The 16778-nt window shown below is 45.6% G+C and overlaps 1 protein-coding gene and 4 non-coding genes across 5 annotated transcripts; all 5 read left to right on the forward strand.

The window, feature by feature from the left end:
* Nucleotides 1-5508: 5508 nt before the first annotated feature.
* On the forward strand, nucleotides 5509-5599 carry LOC140358900 (small nucleolar RNA SNORD88). The gene has a single exon (XR_011926780.1). It is a non-coding gene; the product is annotated as a small nucleolar RNA SNORD88 (small nucleolar RNA).
* A 4958-nt stretch (nucleotides 5600-10557) lies between these two features.
* LOC140358901 (small nucleolar RNA SNORD88) lies at nucleotides 10558-10648 on the forward strand. The gene has a single exon (XR_011926781.1). It is a non-coding gene; the product is annotated as a small nucleolar RNA SNORD88 (small nucleolar RNA).
* A 2694-nt stretch (nucleotides 10649-13342) lies between these two features.
* Nucleotides 13343-13433, forward strand: LOC140358902 (small nucleolar RNA SNORD88). Its single transcript, XR_011926782.1, has one exon. It is a non-coding gene; the product is annotated as a small nucleolar RNA SNORD88 (small nucleolar RNA).
* Nucleotides 13434-13560: 127 nt separating this feature from the next.
* LOC140358835 (uncharacterized) lies at nucleotides 13561-15918 on the forward strand. The gene is made up of 3 exons (XM_072443884.1): nucleotides 13561-13589; nucleotides 14598-14629; nucleotides 15163-15918. Exon 3 carries the CDS (start codon nucleotides 15223-15225, stop codon nucleotides 15916-15918), a length of 696 nt encoding a protein of 231 aa, XP_072299985.1. The 5' UTR covers nucleotides 13561-13589; nucleotides 14598-14629; nucleotides 15163-15222.
* On the forward strand, nucleotides 14439-14529 carry LOC140358904 (small nucleolar RNA SNORD88). The gene has a single exon (XR_011926783.1). It is a non-coding gene; the product is annotated as a small nucleolar RNA SNORD88 (small nucleolar RNA).
* Nucleotides 15919-16778: the final 860 nt, after the last annotated feature.

Raw genomic sequence — 16778 nt, forward strand, 5'->3', positions numbered from 1 at the left:
AAAGGACACGCGTTACGCTGTCTTAAAGGACACGCGTTACGCTGTCTTAAAGGACACACTGTCTTAAAGGACACACTGTCTTAAAGGACACACTGTCTTAAAGGACACACTGTCGCGCTGTCTTAAAGGACACGCGTTGCGCTGTCTTAAAGGACACGCGTTACGCTGTCTTAAAGGACACGCGTTACGCTGTCTTAAAGGACACGCGTTACGCTGTCTTAAAGGACACGCGTTACGCTGTCTTAAAGGACACGCGTTAGGCTGTCTTAAAGGACACGCGTTACGCTGTCTTAAAGGACACGCGTTACGCCGTCTTAAAGGACACGCGTTACGCCGTCTTAAAGGACACACTGTCTTAAAGGACACACTGTCTTAAAGGACACACTGTCTTAAAGGACACGCGTTACGCTGTCTTAAAGGACACGCGTTACGCTGTCTTAAAGGACACGCGTTACGCTGTCTTAAAGGACACACTGTCTTAAAGGACACACTGTCTTAAAGGACACACTGTCTTAAAGGACACACTGTCTTAAAGGACACACTGTCTTAAAGGACACGCGTTGCGCTGTCTTAAAGGACACGCGTTACGCTGTCTTAAAGGACACGCGTTATGCTGTCTTAAAGGACACACTGTCTTAAAGGACACACTGTCTTAAAGGACACACTGACTTAAAGGACACGCGTTACGCTGTCTTAAAGGACACGCGTTACGCTGTCTTAAAGGACACGCGTTACACTGTCTTAAAGGACACGCGTTACGCTGTCTTAAAGGACACACTGTTTTAAAGGACACGCGTTACGCCGTCTTAAAGGACACGCGTTACGCCGTCTTAAAGGACACACTTTACGCTGTCTTAAAGGACACACTGTCTTAAAGGACACACTGTCTTAAAGGACACGCGTTACGCTGTCTTAAAGGACACGCGTTACGCTGTCTTAAAGGACACACTGTCTTAAAGGACACACTGTCTTAAAGGACACACTGTCTTAAAGGACACGCGTTGCGCTGTCTTAAAGGACACGCGTTACGCTGTCTTAAAGGACACGCGTTACGCTGTCTTAAAGGACACGCGTTACGCTGTCTTAAAGGACACGCGTTACGCTGGCTTAAAGGACACACTGTCTTAAAGGACACACTGTCTTAAAGGACACACTGTCTTAAAGGACACACTGTCTTAAAGGACACACTGTCTTAAAGGACACACTGTCTTAAAGGACACGCGTTACGCTGTCTTAAAGGACACGCGTTACGCTGTCTTAAAGGACACACTGTCTTAAAGGACACACTGTCTTAAAGGACACGCGTTGCGCTGTCTTAAAGGACACACCGTCTTAAAGGACACGCGTTACGCTGTCTTAAAGGACACGCGTTACGCTGTCTTAAAGGACACGCGTTACGCTGTCTTAAAGGACACGCGTTACGCTGTCTTAAAGGACACACTGTCTTAAAGGACACACTGTCTTAAAGGACACACTGTCTTAAAGGACACACTGTCTTAAAGGACACGCGTTACGCTGTCTTAAAGGACACGCGTTACGCTGTCTTAAAGGACACGCGTTACGCTGTCTTAAAGGACACACTGTCTTAAAGGACACACTGTCTTAAAGGACACACTGTCTTAAAGGACACACTGTCTTAAAGGACACACTGTCTTAAAGGACACACTGTCTTAAAGGACACACTGTCGCGCTGTCTTAAAGGACACGCGTTGCGCTGTCTTAAAGGACACGCGTTACGCTGTCTTAAAGGACACGCGTTACGCTGTCTTAAAGGACACGCGTTACGCTGTCTTAAAGGACACGCGTTAGGCTGTCTTAAAGGACACGCGTTACGCTGTCTTAAAGGACACGCGTTACGCCGTCTTAAAGGACACGCGTTACGCCGTCTTAAAGGACACACTTTACGCCGTCTTAAAGGACACACTGTCTTAAAGGACACACTGTCTTAAAGGACACACTGTCTTAAAGGACACACTGTCTTAAAGGACACGCGTTGCGCTGTCTTAAAGGACACACCGTCTTAAAGGACACGCGTTACGCTGTCTTAAAGGACACGCGTTACGCTGTCTTAAAGGACACACCGTCTTAAAGGACACTCGTTACGCTGTCTTAAAGGACACTCGTTACGCTGTCTTAAAGGACACACCGTCTTAAAGGACACACTGTCTTAAAGGACACACTGTCTTAAAGGACACACTGTCTTAAAGGACACGCGTTACGCTGTCTTAAAGGACACGCGTTACGCTGTCTTAAAGGACACACTGTCTTAAAGGACACACTGTCTTAAAGGACACACTGTCTTAAAGGACACACTGTCTTAAAGGACACACTGACTTAAAGGACACACTGACTTAAAGGACACGCGTTGCGCTGTCTTAAAGGACACGCGTTACGCTGTCTTAAAGGACACGCGTTACGCTGTCTTAAAGGACACGCGTTACGCTGTCTTAAAGGACACGCGTTACGCTGTCTTAAAGGACACGCGTTACACTGACTTAAAGGACACGCGTTACGCTGTCTTAAAGGACACGCGTTACGCTGTCTTAAAGGACACACTGTCTTAAAGGACACACTGTCTTAAAGGACACGCGTTGCGCTGTCTTAAAGGACACACCGTCTTAAAGGACACGCGTTACGCTGTCTTAAAGGACACGCGTTACGCTGTCTTAAAGGACACACCGTCTTAAAGGACACTCGTTACGCTGTCTTAAAGGACACGCGTTACGCTGTCTTAAAGGACACACTGTCTTAAAGGACACACTGTCTTAAAGGACACACTGTCTTAAAGGACACGCGTTACGCTGTCTTAAAGGACACGCGTTACGCTGTCTTAAAGGACACACTGTCTTAAAGGACACACTGTCTTAAAGGACACACTGTCTTAAAGGACACACTGTCTTAAAGGACACACTGTCTTAAAGGACACACTGTCTTAAAGGACACGCGTTGCGCTGTCTTAAAGGACACGCGTTACGCTGTCTTAAAGGACACGCGTTACGCTGTCTTAAAGGACACGCGTTACGCTGTCTTAAAGGACACGCGTTACGCTGTCTTAAAGGACACGCGTTACGCTGTCTTAAAGGACACGCGTTACGCTGTCTTAAAGGACACGCGTTACGCTGTCTTAAAGGACACGCGTTACGCTGTCTTAAAGGACACGCGTTACGCTGTCTTAAAGGACACACTGTCTTAAAGGACACACTGTCTTAAAGGACACACTGTCTTAAAGGACACACTGTCTTAAAGGACACACTGTCTTAAAGGACACGCGTTACGCTGTCTTAAAGGACACGCGTTACGCTGTCTTAAAGGACACACTGTCTTAAAGGACACACTGTCTTAAAGGACACACTGTCTTAAAGGACACACTGTCTTAAAGGACACACTGTCGCGCTGTCTTAAAGGACACGCGTTGCGCTGTCTTAAAGGACACGCGTTACGCTGTCTTAAAGGACACGCGTTACGCTGTCTTAAAGGACACGCGTTACGCTGTCTTAAAGGACACGCGTTAGGCTGTCTTAAAGGACACGCGTTACGCTGTCTTAAAGGACACGCGTTACGCTGTCTTAAAGGACACGCGTTACGCCGTCTTAAAGGACACACTTTACGCCGTCTTAAAGGACACACTGTCTTAAAGGACACACTGTCTTAAAGGACACACTGTCTTAAAGGACACACTGTCTTAAAGGACACACTGTCTTAAAGGACACACTGTCTTAAAGGACACGCGTTACGCTGTCTTAAAGGACACGCGTTACGCTGTCTTAAAGGACACGCGTTACGCTGTCTTAAAGGACACACTGTCTTAAAGGACACACTGTCTTAAAGGACACACTGTCTTAAAGGACACGCGTTACGCTGTCTTAAAGGACACGCGTTACGCTGTCTTAAAGGACAGGCGTTATGCTGTCTTAAAGGACACACTGTCTTAAAGGACACACTGTCTTAAAGGACACACTGTCTTAAAGGACACACTGTCTTAAAGGACACACTGTCTTAAAGGACACACTGACTTAAAGGACACGCGTTACACTGACTTAAAGGACACGCGTTACGCTGTCTTAAAGGACACGCGTTACGCTGTCTTAAAGGACACACTGTCTTAAAGGACACACTGTCTTAAAGGACACACCGTCTTAAAGGACACGCGTTACGCTGTCTTAAAGGACACGCGTTACGCTGTCTTAAAGGACACACCGTCTTAAAGGACACTCGTTACGCTGTCTTAAAGGACACGCGTTACGCTGTCTTAAAGGACACACCGTCTTAAAGGACACACCGTCTTAAAGGACACACTGTCTTAAAGGACACACTGTCTTAAAGGACACGCGTTACGCTGTCTTAAAGGACACGCGTTACGCTGTCTTAAAGGACACACTGTCTTAAAGGACACACTGTCTTAAAGGACACACTGTCTTAAAGGACACACTGTCTTAAAGGACACGCGTTGCGCTGTCTTAAAGGACACGCGTTACGCTGTCTTAAAGGACACGCGTTACGCTGTCTTAAAGGACACGCGTTACGCTGTCTTAAAGGACACACTGTCTTAAAGGACACACTGTCTTAAAGGACACACTGTCTTAAAGGACACACTGTCTTAAAGGACACACTGTCTTAAAGGACACACTGACTTAAAAGGACACGCGTTACGCTGTCTTAAAGGACACGCGTTACGCTGTCTTAAAGGACACGCGTTACGCTGTCTTAAAGGACACACTGTTTTAAAGGACACGCGTTACGCTGTCTTAAAGGACACGCGTTACGCCGTCTTAAAGGACACACTTTACGCTGTCTTAAAGGACACACTGTCTTAAAGGACACACTGTCTTAAAGGACACGCGTTACACTGTCTTAAAGGACACGCGTTACGCTGTCTTAAATGACACGCGTTACACTGTCTTAAAGGACACGCGTTACGCTGTCTTAAAGGACACACTGTCTTAAAGGACACACTGTCTTAAAGGACACACTGTCTTAAAGGACACGCGTTGCGCTGTCTTAAAGGACACGCGTTACGCTGTCTTAAAGGACACGCGTTACGCTGTCTTAAAGGACACACTGTCTTAAAGGACACACTGTCTTAAAGGACACACTGTCTTAAAGGACACACTGACTTAAAGGACACGCGTTACGCTGTCTTAAAGGACACGCGTTACACTGACTTAAAGAACACGCGTTACACTGACTTAAAGGACACACTGTCTTAAAGGACACACTGTCTTAAAGGACACACTGTCTTAAAGGACACACTGACTTAAAGGACACGCGTCACGCTGTCTTAAAGAACACGCGTTACACTGACTTAAAGGACACATATCATAGTAAATTGAGTCTTTAAAGCCTGCTCTGACATTTCCCCCGTCACAAACACAGCTAGAGTACAATTATCTTCATTCACATTAGTTTGATTAATCCTGGTTAGAAAGTCCTCTCCCTCCGAGCCACAAAAACACTCAACTGTGACGTGGTTCTGAGAATCTTCTGTTGAAACTCTCCAGACTCGTCCTGTTCCTCTCTGTGATGACTCGCACTGGGCTCTGACTCAATCTGAAGTCAAAGTGCACCTCTGGCCCGACAAGCCCGAGTTTCTGAAGAGGAAATGACACAAATCATGTCTTTTTGTCTCATTTCATATAAAGCCAGAAAATCAAATATGAAAAGAATCGTTGTCTACGTGAAACGTTAAACGCTGGTTTTGTTTTGCAGATGATTTTGAATATTTGGAGAAACATTCTTGGACTTCATAAACCCTGAGGTGCGACTGGCTCTTTATCAAACATGTTCTGAAATGTCCTTGATTTAAACCGATTTAGAGAAAAGAGACAATTTATTCTTTTATTACTTTAACTTAAAGGACACGCGTTACACTGTCTTAAAGGACACACTGTCTTAAAGGACACACTGTCTTAAAGGACACACTGTCTTAAAGGACACACTGTCTTAAAGGACACACTGACTTAAAGGACACGCGTTACGCTGTCTTAAAGGACACGCGTTACGCTGTCTTAAAGGACACGCGTTACGCTGTCTTAAAGGACACGCGTTACACTGTCTTAAAGGACACGCGTTACGCTGTCTTAAAGGACACACTGTTTTAAAGGACACGCGTTACGCTGTCTTAAAGGACACGCGTTACGCCGTCTTAAAGGACACACTTTACGCTGTCTTAAAGGACACACTGTCTTAAAGGACACACTGTCTTAAAGGACACACTGTCTTAAAGGACACACTGTCTTAAAGGACACGCGTTGCGCTGTCTTAAAGGACACGCGTTACGCTGTCTTAAAGGACACGCGTTACGCTGTCTTAAAGGACACGCGTTACGCTGTCTTAAAGGACACACTGTCTTAAAGGACACACTGTCTTAAAGGACACACTGTCTTAAAGGACACGCGTTACGCTGTCTTAAAGGACACGCGTTACGCTGTCTTAAAGGACACACTGTCTTAAAGGACACACTGTCTTAAAGGACACACTGTCTTAAAGGACACACTGTCTTAAAGGACACACTGTCTTAAAGGACACGCGTTGCGCTGTCTTAAAGGACACGCGTTGCGCTGTCTTAAAGGACACGCGTTACGCTGTCTTAAAGGACACGCGTTATGCTGTCTTAAAGGACACACTGTCTTAAAGGACACACTGTCTTAAAGGACACACTGTCTTAAAGGACACACTGACTTAAAGGACACACTGACTTAAAGGACACGCGTTACACTGACTTAAAGGACACGCGTTACACTGTCTTAAAGGACACGCGTTACGCTGTCTTAAAGGACACACTGTCTTAAAGGACACACTGTCTTAAAGGACACGCGTTGCGCTGTCTTAAAGGACACACCGTCTTAAAGGACACGCGTTACGCTGTCTTAAAGGACACGCGTTACGCTGTCTTAAAGGACACACCGTCTTAAAGGACACTCGTTACGCTGTCTTAAAGGACACGCGTTACGCTGTCTTAAAGGACACACCGTCTTAAAGGACACACTGTCTTAAAGGACACACTGTCTTAAAGGACACACTGTCTTAAAGGACACGCGTTACGCTGTCTTAAAGGACACGCGTTACGCTGTCTTAAAGGACACACTGTCTTAAAGGACACACTGTCTTAAAGGACACACTGTCTTAAAGGACACACTGTCTTAAAGGACACGCGTTGCCTTAAAGGACACGCGTTACGCTGTCTTAAAGGACACGCGTTACGCTGTCTTAAAGGACACGCGTTACGCTGTCTTAAAGGACACGCGTTACGCTGTCTTAAAGGACACACTGTCTTAAAGGACACACTGTCTTAAAGGACACACTGTCTTAAAGGACACACTGTCTTAAAGGACACACTGACTTAAAGGACACGCGTTACGCTGTCTTAAAGGACACGCGTTACGCTGTCTTAAAGGACACGCGTTACGCTGTCTTAAAGGACACGCGTTACGCTGTCTTAAAGGACACACTGTTTTAAAGGACACGCGTTACGCTGTCTTAAAGGACACGCGTTACGCCGTCTTAAAGGACACACTTTACGCCGTCTTAAAGGACACACTGTCTTAAAGGACACACTGTCTTAAAGGACACGCGTTACACTGTCTTAAAGGACACGCGTTACGCTGTCTTAAAGGACACGCGTTACGCTGTCTTAAAGGACACGCGTTACGCTGTCTTAAAGGACACGCGTTACGCTGTCTTAAAGGACACGCGTTACGCTGTCTTAAAGGACACGCGTTACGCTGTCTTAAAGGACACGCGTTACGCTGTCTTAAAGGACACGTGTTACGCTGTCTTAAAGGACACGCGTTACGCTGTCTTAAAGGACACGCGTTACGCTGTCTTAAAGGACACACTGTCTTAAAGGACACGCGTTACGCTGTCTTAAAGGACACACTGTCTTAAAGGACACACTGTCTTAAAGGACACGCGTTACACTCTTAAAGGACACGCGTTACGCTGTCTTAAAGGACACGCGTTACGCTGTCTTAAAGGACACGCGTTACGCTGTCTTAAAGGACACACTGTCTTAAAGGACACACTGTCTTAAAGGACACACTGTCTTAAAGGACACGCGTTGCGCTGTCTTAAAGGACACACCGTCTTAAAGGACACGCGTTACGCTGTCTTAAAGGACACGCGTTACGCTGTCTTAAAGGACACGCGTTACGCTGTCTTAAAGGACACACCGTCTTAAAGGACACTCGTTACGCTGTCTTAAAGGACACGCGTTACGCTGTCTTAAAGGACACACCGTCTTAAAGGACACACTGTCTTAAAGGACACGCGTTACGCTGTCTTAAAGGACACGCGTTACGCTGTCTTAAAGGACACACTGTCTTAAAGGACACACATTCTTAAAGGACACACTGTCTTAAAGGACACACTGTCTTAAAGGACACGCGTTGCGCTGTCTTAAAGGACACGCGTTACGCTGTCTTAAAGGACACGCGTTACGCTGTCTTAAAGGACACACTGTCTTAAAGGACACACTGTCTTAAAGGACACACTGTCTTAAAGGACACACTGTCTTAAAGGACACACTGACTTAAAGGACACGCGTTACGCTGTCTTAAAGGACACGCGTTACGCTGTCTTAAAGGACACGCGTTACGCTGTCTTAAAGGACACGCGTTACGCTGTCTTAAAGGACACACTGTTTTAAAGGACACGCGTTACGCTGTCTTAAAGGACACGCGTTACGCCGTCTTAAAGGACACACTTTACGCTGTCTTAAAGGACACACTGTCTTAAAGGACACACTGTCTTAAAGGACACACTGTCTTAAAGGACACACTGTCTTAAAGGACACGCGTTGCGCTGTCTTAAAGGACACGCGTTACGCTGTCTTAAAGGACACGCGTTACGCTGTCTTAAACGACACGCGTTACGCTGTCTTAAAGGACACACTGTCTTAAAGGACACACTGTCTTAAAGGACACACTGTCTTAAAGGACACACTGACTTAAAGGACACGCGTTACACTGACTTAAAGAACACGCGTTACACTGACTTAAAGGACACACTGTCTTAAAGGACACACTGTCTTAAAGGACACACTGTCTTAAAGGACACGCGTTATGCTGTCTTAAAGGACACACTGTCTTAAAGGACACACTGTCTTAAAGGACACTGTCTTAAAGGACACACTGACTTAAAGGACACACTGACTTAAAGGACACGCGTTACACTGACTTAAAGGACACGCGTTACACTGTCTTAAAGGACACGCGTTACGCTGTCTTAAAGGACACACTGTCTTAAAGGACACACTGTCTTAAAGGACACGCGTTGCGCTGTCTTAAAGGACACACCGTCTTAAAGGACACGCGTTACGCTGTCTTAAAGGACACGCGTTACGCTGTCTTAAAGGACACACCGTCTTAAAGGACACTCGTTACGCTGTCTTAAAGGACACGCGTTACGCTGTCTTAAAGGACACACCGTCTTAAAGGACACACTGTCTTAAAGGACACACTGTCTTAAAGGACACGCGTTACGCTGTCTTAAAGGACACGCGTTACGCTGTCTTAAAGGACACACTGTCTTAAAGGACACACTGTCTTAAAGGACACACTGTCTTAAAGGACACACTGTCTTAAAGGACACGCGTTGCCTTAAAGGACACGCGTTACGCTGTCTTAAAGGACACGCGTTACGCTGTCTTAAAGGACACGCGTTACGCTGTCTTAAAGGACACACTGTCTTAAAGGACACACTGTCTTAAAGGACACACTGTCTTAAAGGACACACTGTCTTAAAGGACACACTGTCTTAAAGGACACACTGACTTAAAGGACACGCGTTACGCTGTCTTAAAGGACACGCGTTACGCTGTCTTAAAGGACACGCGTTACACTGTCTTAAAGGACACGCGTTACGCTGGCTTAAAGGACACACTGTTTTAAAGGACACGCGTTACGCTGTCTTAAAGGACACGCGTTACGCCGTCTTAAAGGACACACTTTACGCTGTCTTAAAGGACACACTGTCTTAAAGGACACACTGTCTTAAAGGACACACTGTCTTAAAGGACACACTGTCTTAAAGGACACGCGTTGCGCTGTCTTAAAGGACACGCGTTACGCTGTCTTAAAGGACACGCGTTACGCTGTCTTAAACGACACGCGTTACGCTGTCTTAAAGGACACACTGTCTTAAAGGACACACTGTCTTAAAGGACACACTGTCTTAAAGGACACACTGACTTAAAGGACACGCGTTACACTGACTTAAAGAACACGCGTTACACTGACTTAAAGGACACACTGTCTTAAAGGACACACTGTCTTAAAGGACACACTGTCTTAAAGGACACACTGACTTAAAGGACACGCGTCACGCTGTCTTAAAGAACACGCGTTACACTGACTTAAAGGACACATATCATAGTAAATTGAGTCTTTAAAGCCTGCTCTGACATTTCCCCCGTCACAAACACAGCTAGAGTACAATTATCTTCATTCACATTAGTTTGATTAATCCTGGTTAGAAAGTCCTCTCCCTCCGAGCTACAAAAACACTCAACTGTGACGTGGTTCTGAGAATCTTCTGTTGAAACTCTCCAGACTCGTCCTGTTCCTCTCTGTGATGACTCGCACTGGGCTCTGACTCAATCTGAAGTCAAAGTGCACCTCTGGCCCGACAAGCCCGAGTTTCTGAAGAGGAAATGACACAAATCATGTCTTTTTGTCTCATTTCATATAAAGCCAGAAAATCAAATATGAAAAGAATCGTTGTCTACGTGAAACGTTAAACGCTGGTTTTGTTTTGCAGATGATTTTGAATATTTGGAGAAACATTCTTGGACTTCATAAACCCTGAGGTGCGACTGGCTCTTTATCAAACATGTTCTGAAATGTCCTTGATTTAAACCGATTTAGAGAAAAGAGACAATTTATTCTTTTATTACTTTAACTTAAAGGACACGCGTTACACTGTCTTAAAGGACACGCGTTACACTGTCTTAAAGGACACACTGTCTTAAAGGACACACTGTCTTAAAGGACACACTGTCTTAAAGGACACACTGTCTTAAAGGACACACTGTCTTAAAGGACACGCGTTACGCTGTCTTAAAGGACACGCGTTACACTGTCTTAAAGGACACGCTTTACGCTGTCTTAAAGGACACACTGTCTTAAAGGACACACTGTCTTAAAGGACACGCTTTACGCTGTCTTAAAGGACACGTGTTACGCTGGCTTAAAGGACACACTGTCTTAAAGGACACGCGTTACGCTGTCTTAAAGGACACGCGTTACGCTGTCTTAAAGGACACGCGTTACGCTGTCTTAAAGGACACGTGTGCTTTACACTGACTTAAAGGACACGCGTTACGCTGACTTAAAGGACACGCGTTACGCTGACTTAAAGGACACGCGTTACGCTGTCTTAAAGGACACGCGTTACACTGTCTTAAAGGACACACTGTCTTAAAGGACACGCGTTACACTGTCTTAAAGGACACACTGTCTTAAAGGACACGTGTTACGCTGTCTTAAAGGACACGCGTTACGCTGTCTTAAAGGACACGCGTTACGCTGTCTTAAAGGACACGCGTTACGCTGTCTTAAAGGACACGCGTTACGCTGTCTTAAAGGACACGCGTTACGCTGTCTTAAAGGACACGCGTTACGCTGTCTTAAAGGACACGCGTTACGCTGTCTTAAAGGACACGCGTTACGCTGTCTTAAAGGACACGCTTTACGCTGTCTTAAAGGACACGCGTTACGCTGTCTTAAAGGACACGCGTTACGCTGTCTTAAAGGACACGCGTTACGCTGTCTTAAAGGACACGCTTTACGCTGTCTTAAAGGACACGTGTGCTTTACGCTGACTTAAAGGACACGCGTTACGCTGTCTTAAAGGACACGCGTTACGCTGTCTTAAAGGACACGCGTTACGCTGTCTTAAAGGACACGCTTTACGCTGTCTTAAAGGACACACTGTCTTAAAGGACACACTGTCTTAAAGGACACGCGTTACACTGTCTTAAAGGACACGCGTTACGCTGTCTTGAAGGACACGCGTTACGCTGTCTTAAAGGACACGCGTTACGCTGTCTTAAAGGACACGCGTTACGCTGTCTTAAAGGACACACTGTCTTAAAGGACACACTGTCTTAAAGGTCACACTGTCTTAAAGGACACACTGTCTTAAAGGACACGCGTTGCGCTGTCTTAAAGGACACGCGTTACGCTGTCTTAAAGGACACGCGTTACGCTGTCTTAAAGGACACGCGTTACGCTGTCTTAAAGGACACGCGTTACGCTGTCTTAAAGGACACGCGTTACGCTGTCGTAAAGGACACGCGTTACGCTGTCTTAAAGGACACGCGTTACGCTGTCTTAAAGGACACACTGTCTTAAAGGACACGCGTTACGCTGTCTTAAAGGACACACTGTCTTAAAGGACACACTGTCTTAAAGGACACACTGTCTTAAAGGACACACTGTCTTAAAGGACACTGTCGCGCTGTCTTAAAGGACACGCGTTGCGCTGTCTTAAAGGACACGCGTTACGCTGTCTTAAAGGACACGCGTTACGCTGTCTTAAAGGACACGCGTTACGCTGTCTTAAAGGACACGCGTTACGCTGTCTTAAAGGACACGCGTTACGCTGTCTTAAAGGACACACTGTCTTAAAGGACACACTGTCTTAAAGGACACACTGTCTTAAAGGACACGCGTTGCGCTGTCTTAAAGGACACGCGTTGCGCTGTCTTAAAGGACACGCGTTACGCTGTCTTAAAGGACACGCGTTACGCTGTCTTAAAGGACACACTGTCTTAAAGGACACACTGTCTTAAAGGACACTGTCTTAAAGGACACACTGACTTAAAGGACACACTGACTTAAAGGACACGCGTTACACTGACTTAAAGGACACGCGTTACACTGTCTTAAAGGACACGCGTTACGCTGTCTTAAAGGAGACACTGTCTTAAAGGACACACTGTCTTAAAGGACACGCGTTGCGCTGTCTTAAAGGACACACCGTCTTAAAGGACACGCGTTACGCTGTCTTAAAGGACACGCGTTACGCTGTCTTAAAGGACACGCGTTACACTGACTTAAAGAACAGGCGTTACACTGACTTAAAGGACACACTGTCTTAAAGGACACGCTGTCTTAAAGAACACGCGTTACACTGACTTAAAGGACACATATCATAGTAAATTGAGTCTTTAAAGCCTGCTCTGACATTTCCCCCGTCACAAACACAGCTAGAGTACAATTATCTTCATTCACATTAGTTTGATTAATCCTGGTTAGAAAGTCCTCTCCCTCCGAGCCACAAAAACACTCAACTGTGACGTGGTTCTGAGAATCTTCTGTTGAAACTCTCCAGACTCGTCCTGTTCCTCTCTGTGATGACTCGCACTGGGCTCTGACTCAATCTGAAGTCAAAGTGCACCTCTGGCCCGACAAGCCCGAGTTTCTGAAGAGGAAATGACACAAATCATGTCTTTTTGTCTCATTTCATATAAAGCCAGAAAATCAAATATGAAAAGAATCGTTGTCTACGTGAAACGTTAAACGCTGGTTTTGTTTTGCAGATGATTTTGAATATTTGGAGAAACATTCTTGGACTTCATAAACCCTGAGGTGCGACTGGCTCTTTATCAAACATGTTCTGAAATGTCCTTGATTTAAACCGATTTAGAGAAAAGAGACAATTTATTCTTTTATTACTTTAACTTAAAGGACACGCGTTACACTGTCTTAAAGGACACACTGTCTTAAAGGACACACTGTCTTAAAGGACACACTGTCTTAAAGGACACACTGTCTTAAAGGACACACTGTCTTAAAGGACACACTGTCTTAAAGGACACACTGTCTTAAAGGACACGCGTTACACTGTCTTAAAGGACACGCTTTACGCTGTCTTAAAGGACACACTGTCTTAAAGGACACACTGTCTTAAAGGACACGCTTTACGCTGTCTTAAAGGACACGTGTTACGCTGGCTTAAAGGACACACTGTCTTAAAGGACACGCGTTACGCTGTCTTAAAGGACACGCGTTACGCTGTCTTAAAGGACACGCGTTACGCTGTCTTAAAGGACACGCGTTACGCTGTCTTAAAGGACACACTGTCTTAAAGGACACACTGTCTTAAAGGACACACTGTCTTAAAGGACACACTGACTTAAAGGACACGCGTTACGCTGTCTTAAAGGACACGCGTTACGCTGTCTTAAAGGACACGCGTTACACTGACTTAAAGAACACGCGTTACACTGACTTAAAGGACACATATCATAGTAAATTGAGTCTTTAAAGCCTGCTCTGACATTTCCCCCGTCACAAACACAGCTAGAGTACAATTATCTTCATTCACATTAGTTTGATTAATCCTGGTTAGAAAGTCCTCTCCCTCCGAGCCACAAAAACACTCAACTGTGACGTGGTTCTGAGAATCTTCTGTTGAAACTCTCCAGACTCGTCCTGTTCCTCTCTGTGATGACTCGCACTGGGCTCTGACTCAATCTGAAGTCAAAGTGCACCTCTGGCCCGACAAGCCCGAGTTTCTGAAGAGGAAATGACACAAATGAACTGCACATTCAAACTATCTGTTAAACTAATCTGAATTACTTCCTGTCTTTTTAGAGTCAACCGTTCTCTACTGAAGTCTAAATCAGGTGAATAACAGTGTTTTTATTACTGTATGTTAATGACATGTCAGTCTGAAGACAAATGCACTTTTCATGTTCCTCTTGCTCTGAAAAGTTTAATTCACTCGTTTAAGTAAAGTCTTTTATCTTTCTGATGAAACTGTGTGTGTTACTTAAATGTTTGCAGGATTTAGATTAAAGTACCAGTCAAGTCTTATATAATGCATTAATAAGCACTTAAAGGCATTCATCGCCTTGATCCTAAACAGTTCATTACCATAAGGCTTTATAAATATTGTTTTTGAAATGGTTAATATATAGGAATTTATTTTAATTTGACGTGTGATGAGTCAAAACTACTTTTTGTTTTTTTTGACTATGAAGATAGAAGCATTATTAAATCTCACCTGTTATGCACTTCATCTTTAAATCTCGATCTAGAATTTAAAGTAATGCTTTATTTGGTTGTATTTGAAATGTCTTGATCAATAGAATATGTTAAACAATTGAGAAAGAATGACCTCAATTTCCTTAGACCTTAATATCACTTTGTTTGACAGAAAGATGAAGTCCAGACGACGTCCAATCGTCCGCTCTCAAACGCCGCTCTAAACTCGGCGATGGGGAAGAAGAGCGACCTGAGCGAGTTCCACCGGGGTTTGGTGGTCGGCGCCAGACGAGCCGGACTCAGCGTCTCTGAAGCGGCTGGTCTGTTGGGCTACTCTCGCACCACCGTGTCACGCGTCTTCAGGGAGTGGTCAGAGAAGCGCGTGGTGTCCAGCGCGCGCCAGTCGTGTGGACGCAAGTGTCTGGTGGACGACGGGGGGCGGCGGCGGCTCGACCGTCTGATCCAGGGCGACCGAGAGGCCACGGTGGCAGAGCTGACGGCACGTTACAACCACGGGCAGCAGAAAACCATCTCTGAACGGACCACGAGGAGGACGCTCAAGAGGCTGGGCTACAGCAAGACGCCCCTAACCACGCCCCTAACCACGCCCCTAACCACGCCCCTAACCACGCCTGTCGAGCCTTCAGCCGCCCCAGGGCAGAGTGCAGAGGAGGCGGCTCCGGGAGAGGCGGGGGACACAGAGGACGTGGGGGACACGGAGGACGTGGGGGACACGGAGGGCGTGGGGGACACGGAGGACGTGGGGGACACGGAGGGCGTGGGGGACACGGAGGGCGTGGGGGACACGGAGGACGTGGGGGACACGGAGGGCGTGGGGGACACAGAGGACGTGGGGGACACGGAGGGCGTGGGGGACACAGAGGACGTGGGGGACACAGGACGTGGGGGAGGCGGTCTGAACCATTGAAGGACTTTTGAAAACATCTTTGCTCAGTTTAGTTTTTAAATCAAATGTTCCCGTGTCGTCTGGAGCTGAAAGAGAAAACTTTAAATTGCACCGTTTCCTCCAAACTAAACCTCCCGCCCCCGGGCCCCGCCTGGGCCCCGGCGCGGAGGCCCCCGGGCCCCGGCGCGGTCGATCTGTTTTGGGTTTATTTCCAGGTTCTGGTAAATCAATTATTTTTGTAATTAACTAATTTCTGGATGAAATGTGTTTTCTGCCCCTTAAGAACGTGCGAAATGAAATGTAAAGATATGAATATATTAAATATGGTTTATATTTATATGAAGAATAAACCCGTCTGTTATAGTTGAATTGTTCATCTATAGAATGATGAATATGTAATGTACACAAACTATTGTCCAGTGAGAGAAAGTACTAAAGTACTTTAGGCCGTGTGTCTGAAAGAGTCAAACACATGAAATGAGGATTTCATGTTTTTCTAGAGGTTTTGAAAAAATTAGGAAGGAAAAAGTTAAAAAATAAAGGCACAAAGACAATTCACGACTTAAACTTCCAACATAAAAGTCCCATTTATTCCAAAATGTCTTAAATTTGTCTGTTTTCAAATTAAGTCCAAATGTCAATTGTTCCATTTGCCTGATGTCTGTCCCTATCTCAGTCCAGTCCTTGATCGTTGGTGATGTTTGTGTTCATTTCTTTGTGATGTACTTTTCCCTGCCGCCAAAAGTACAGCCTGAAGTACAGCCTGAAGTACAGTCTGAAGTACAGTCTGAAGTACAGTCTGGAGTACAGTCTGGAGTACAGTCTGGAGTACAGTCTGAAGTACAGTCTGAAGTACAGTCTGAAGTACAGTCTGAAGTACA

Source organism: Eucyclogobius newberryi, unplaced genomic scaffold (assembly GCF_026437365.1).
Source record: "Eucyclogobius newberryi isolate DKJ021-1_F unplaced genomic scaffold, fEucNew1.0.hap1 SCAF_13, whole genome shotgun sequence".
NCBI lineage: Eukaryota > Metazoa > Chordata > Actinopteri > Gobiiformes > Gobiidae > Eucyclogobius > Eucyclogobius newberryi.

Excerpts from the sequence above, each read along its gene's own strand:
- LOC140358835 (XM_072443884.1), top strand. The coding sequence starts at position 15,223 with ATGGGGAAGAAGAGCGACCTGAGCGAGTTCCACCGGGGTTTGGTGGTC.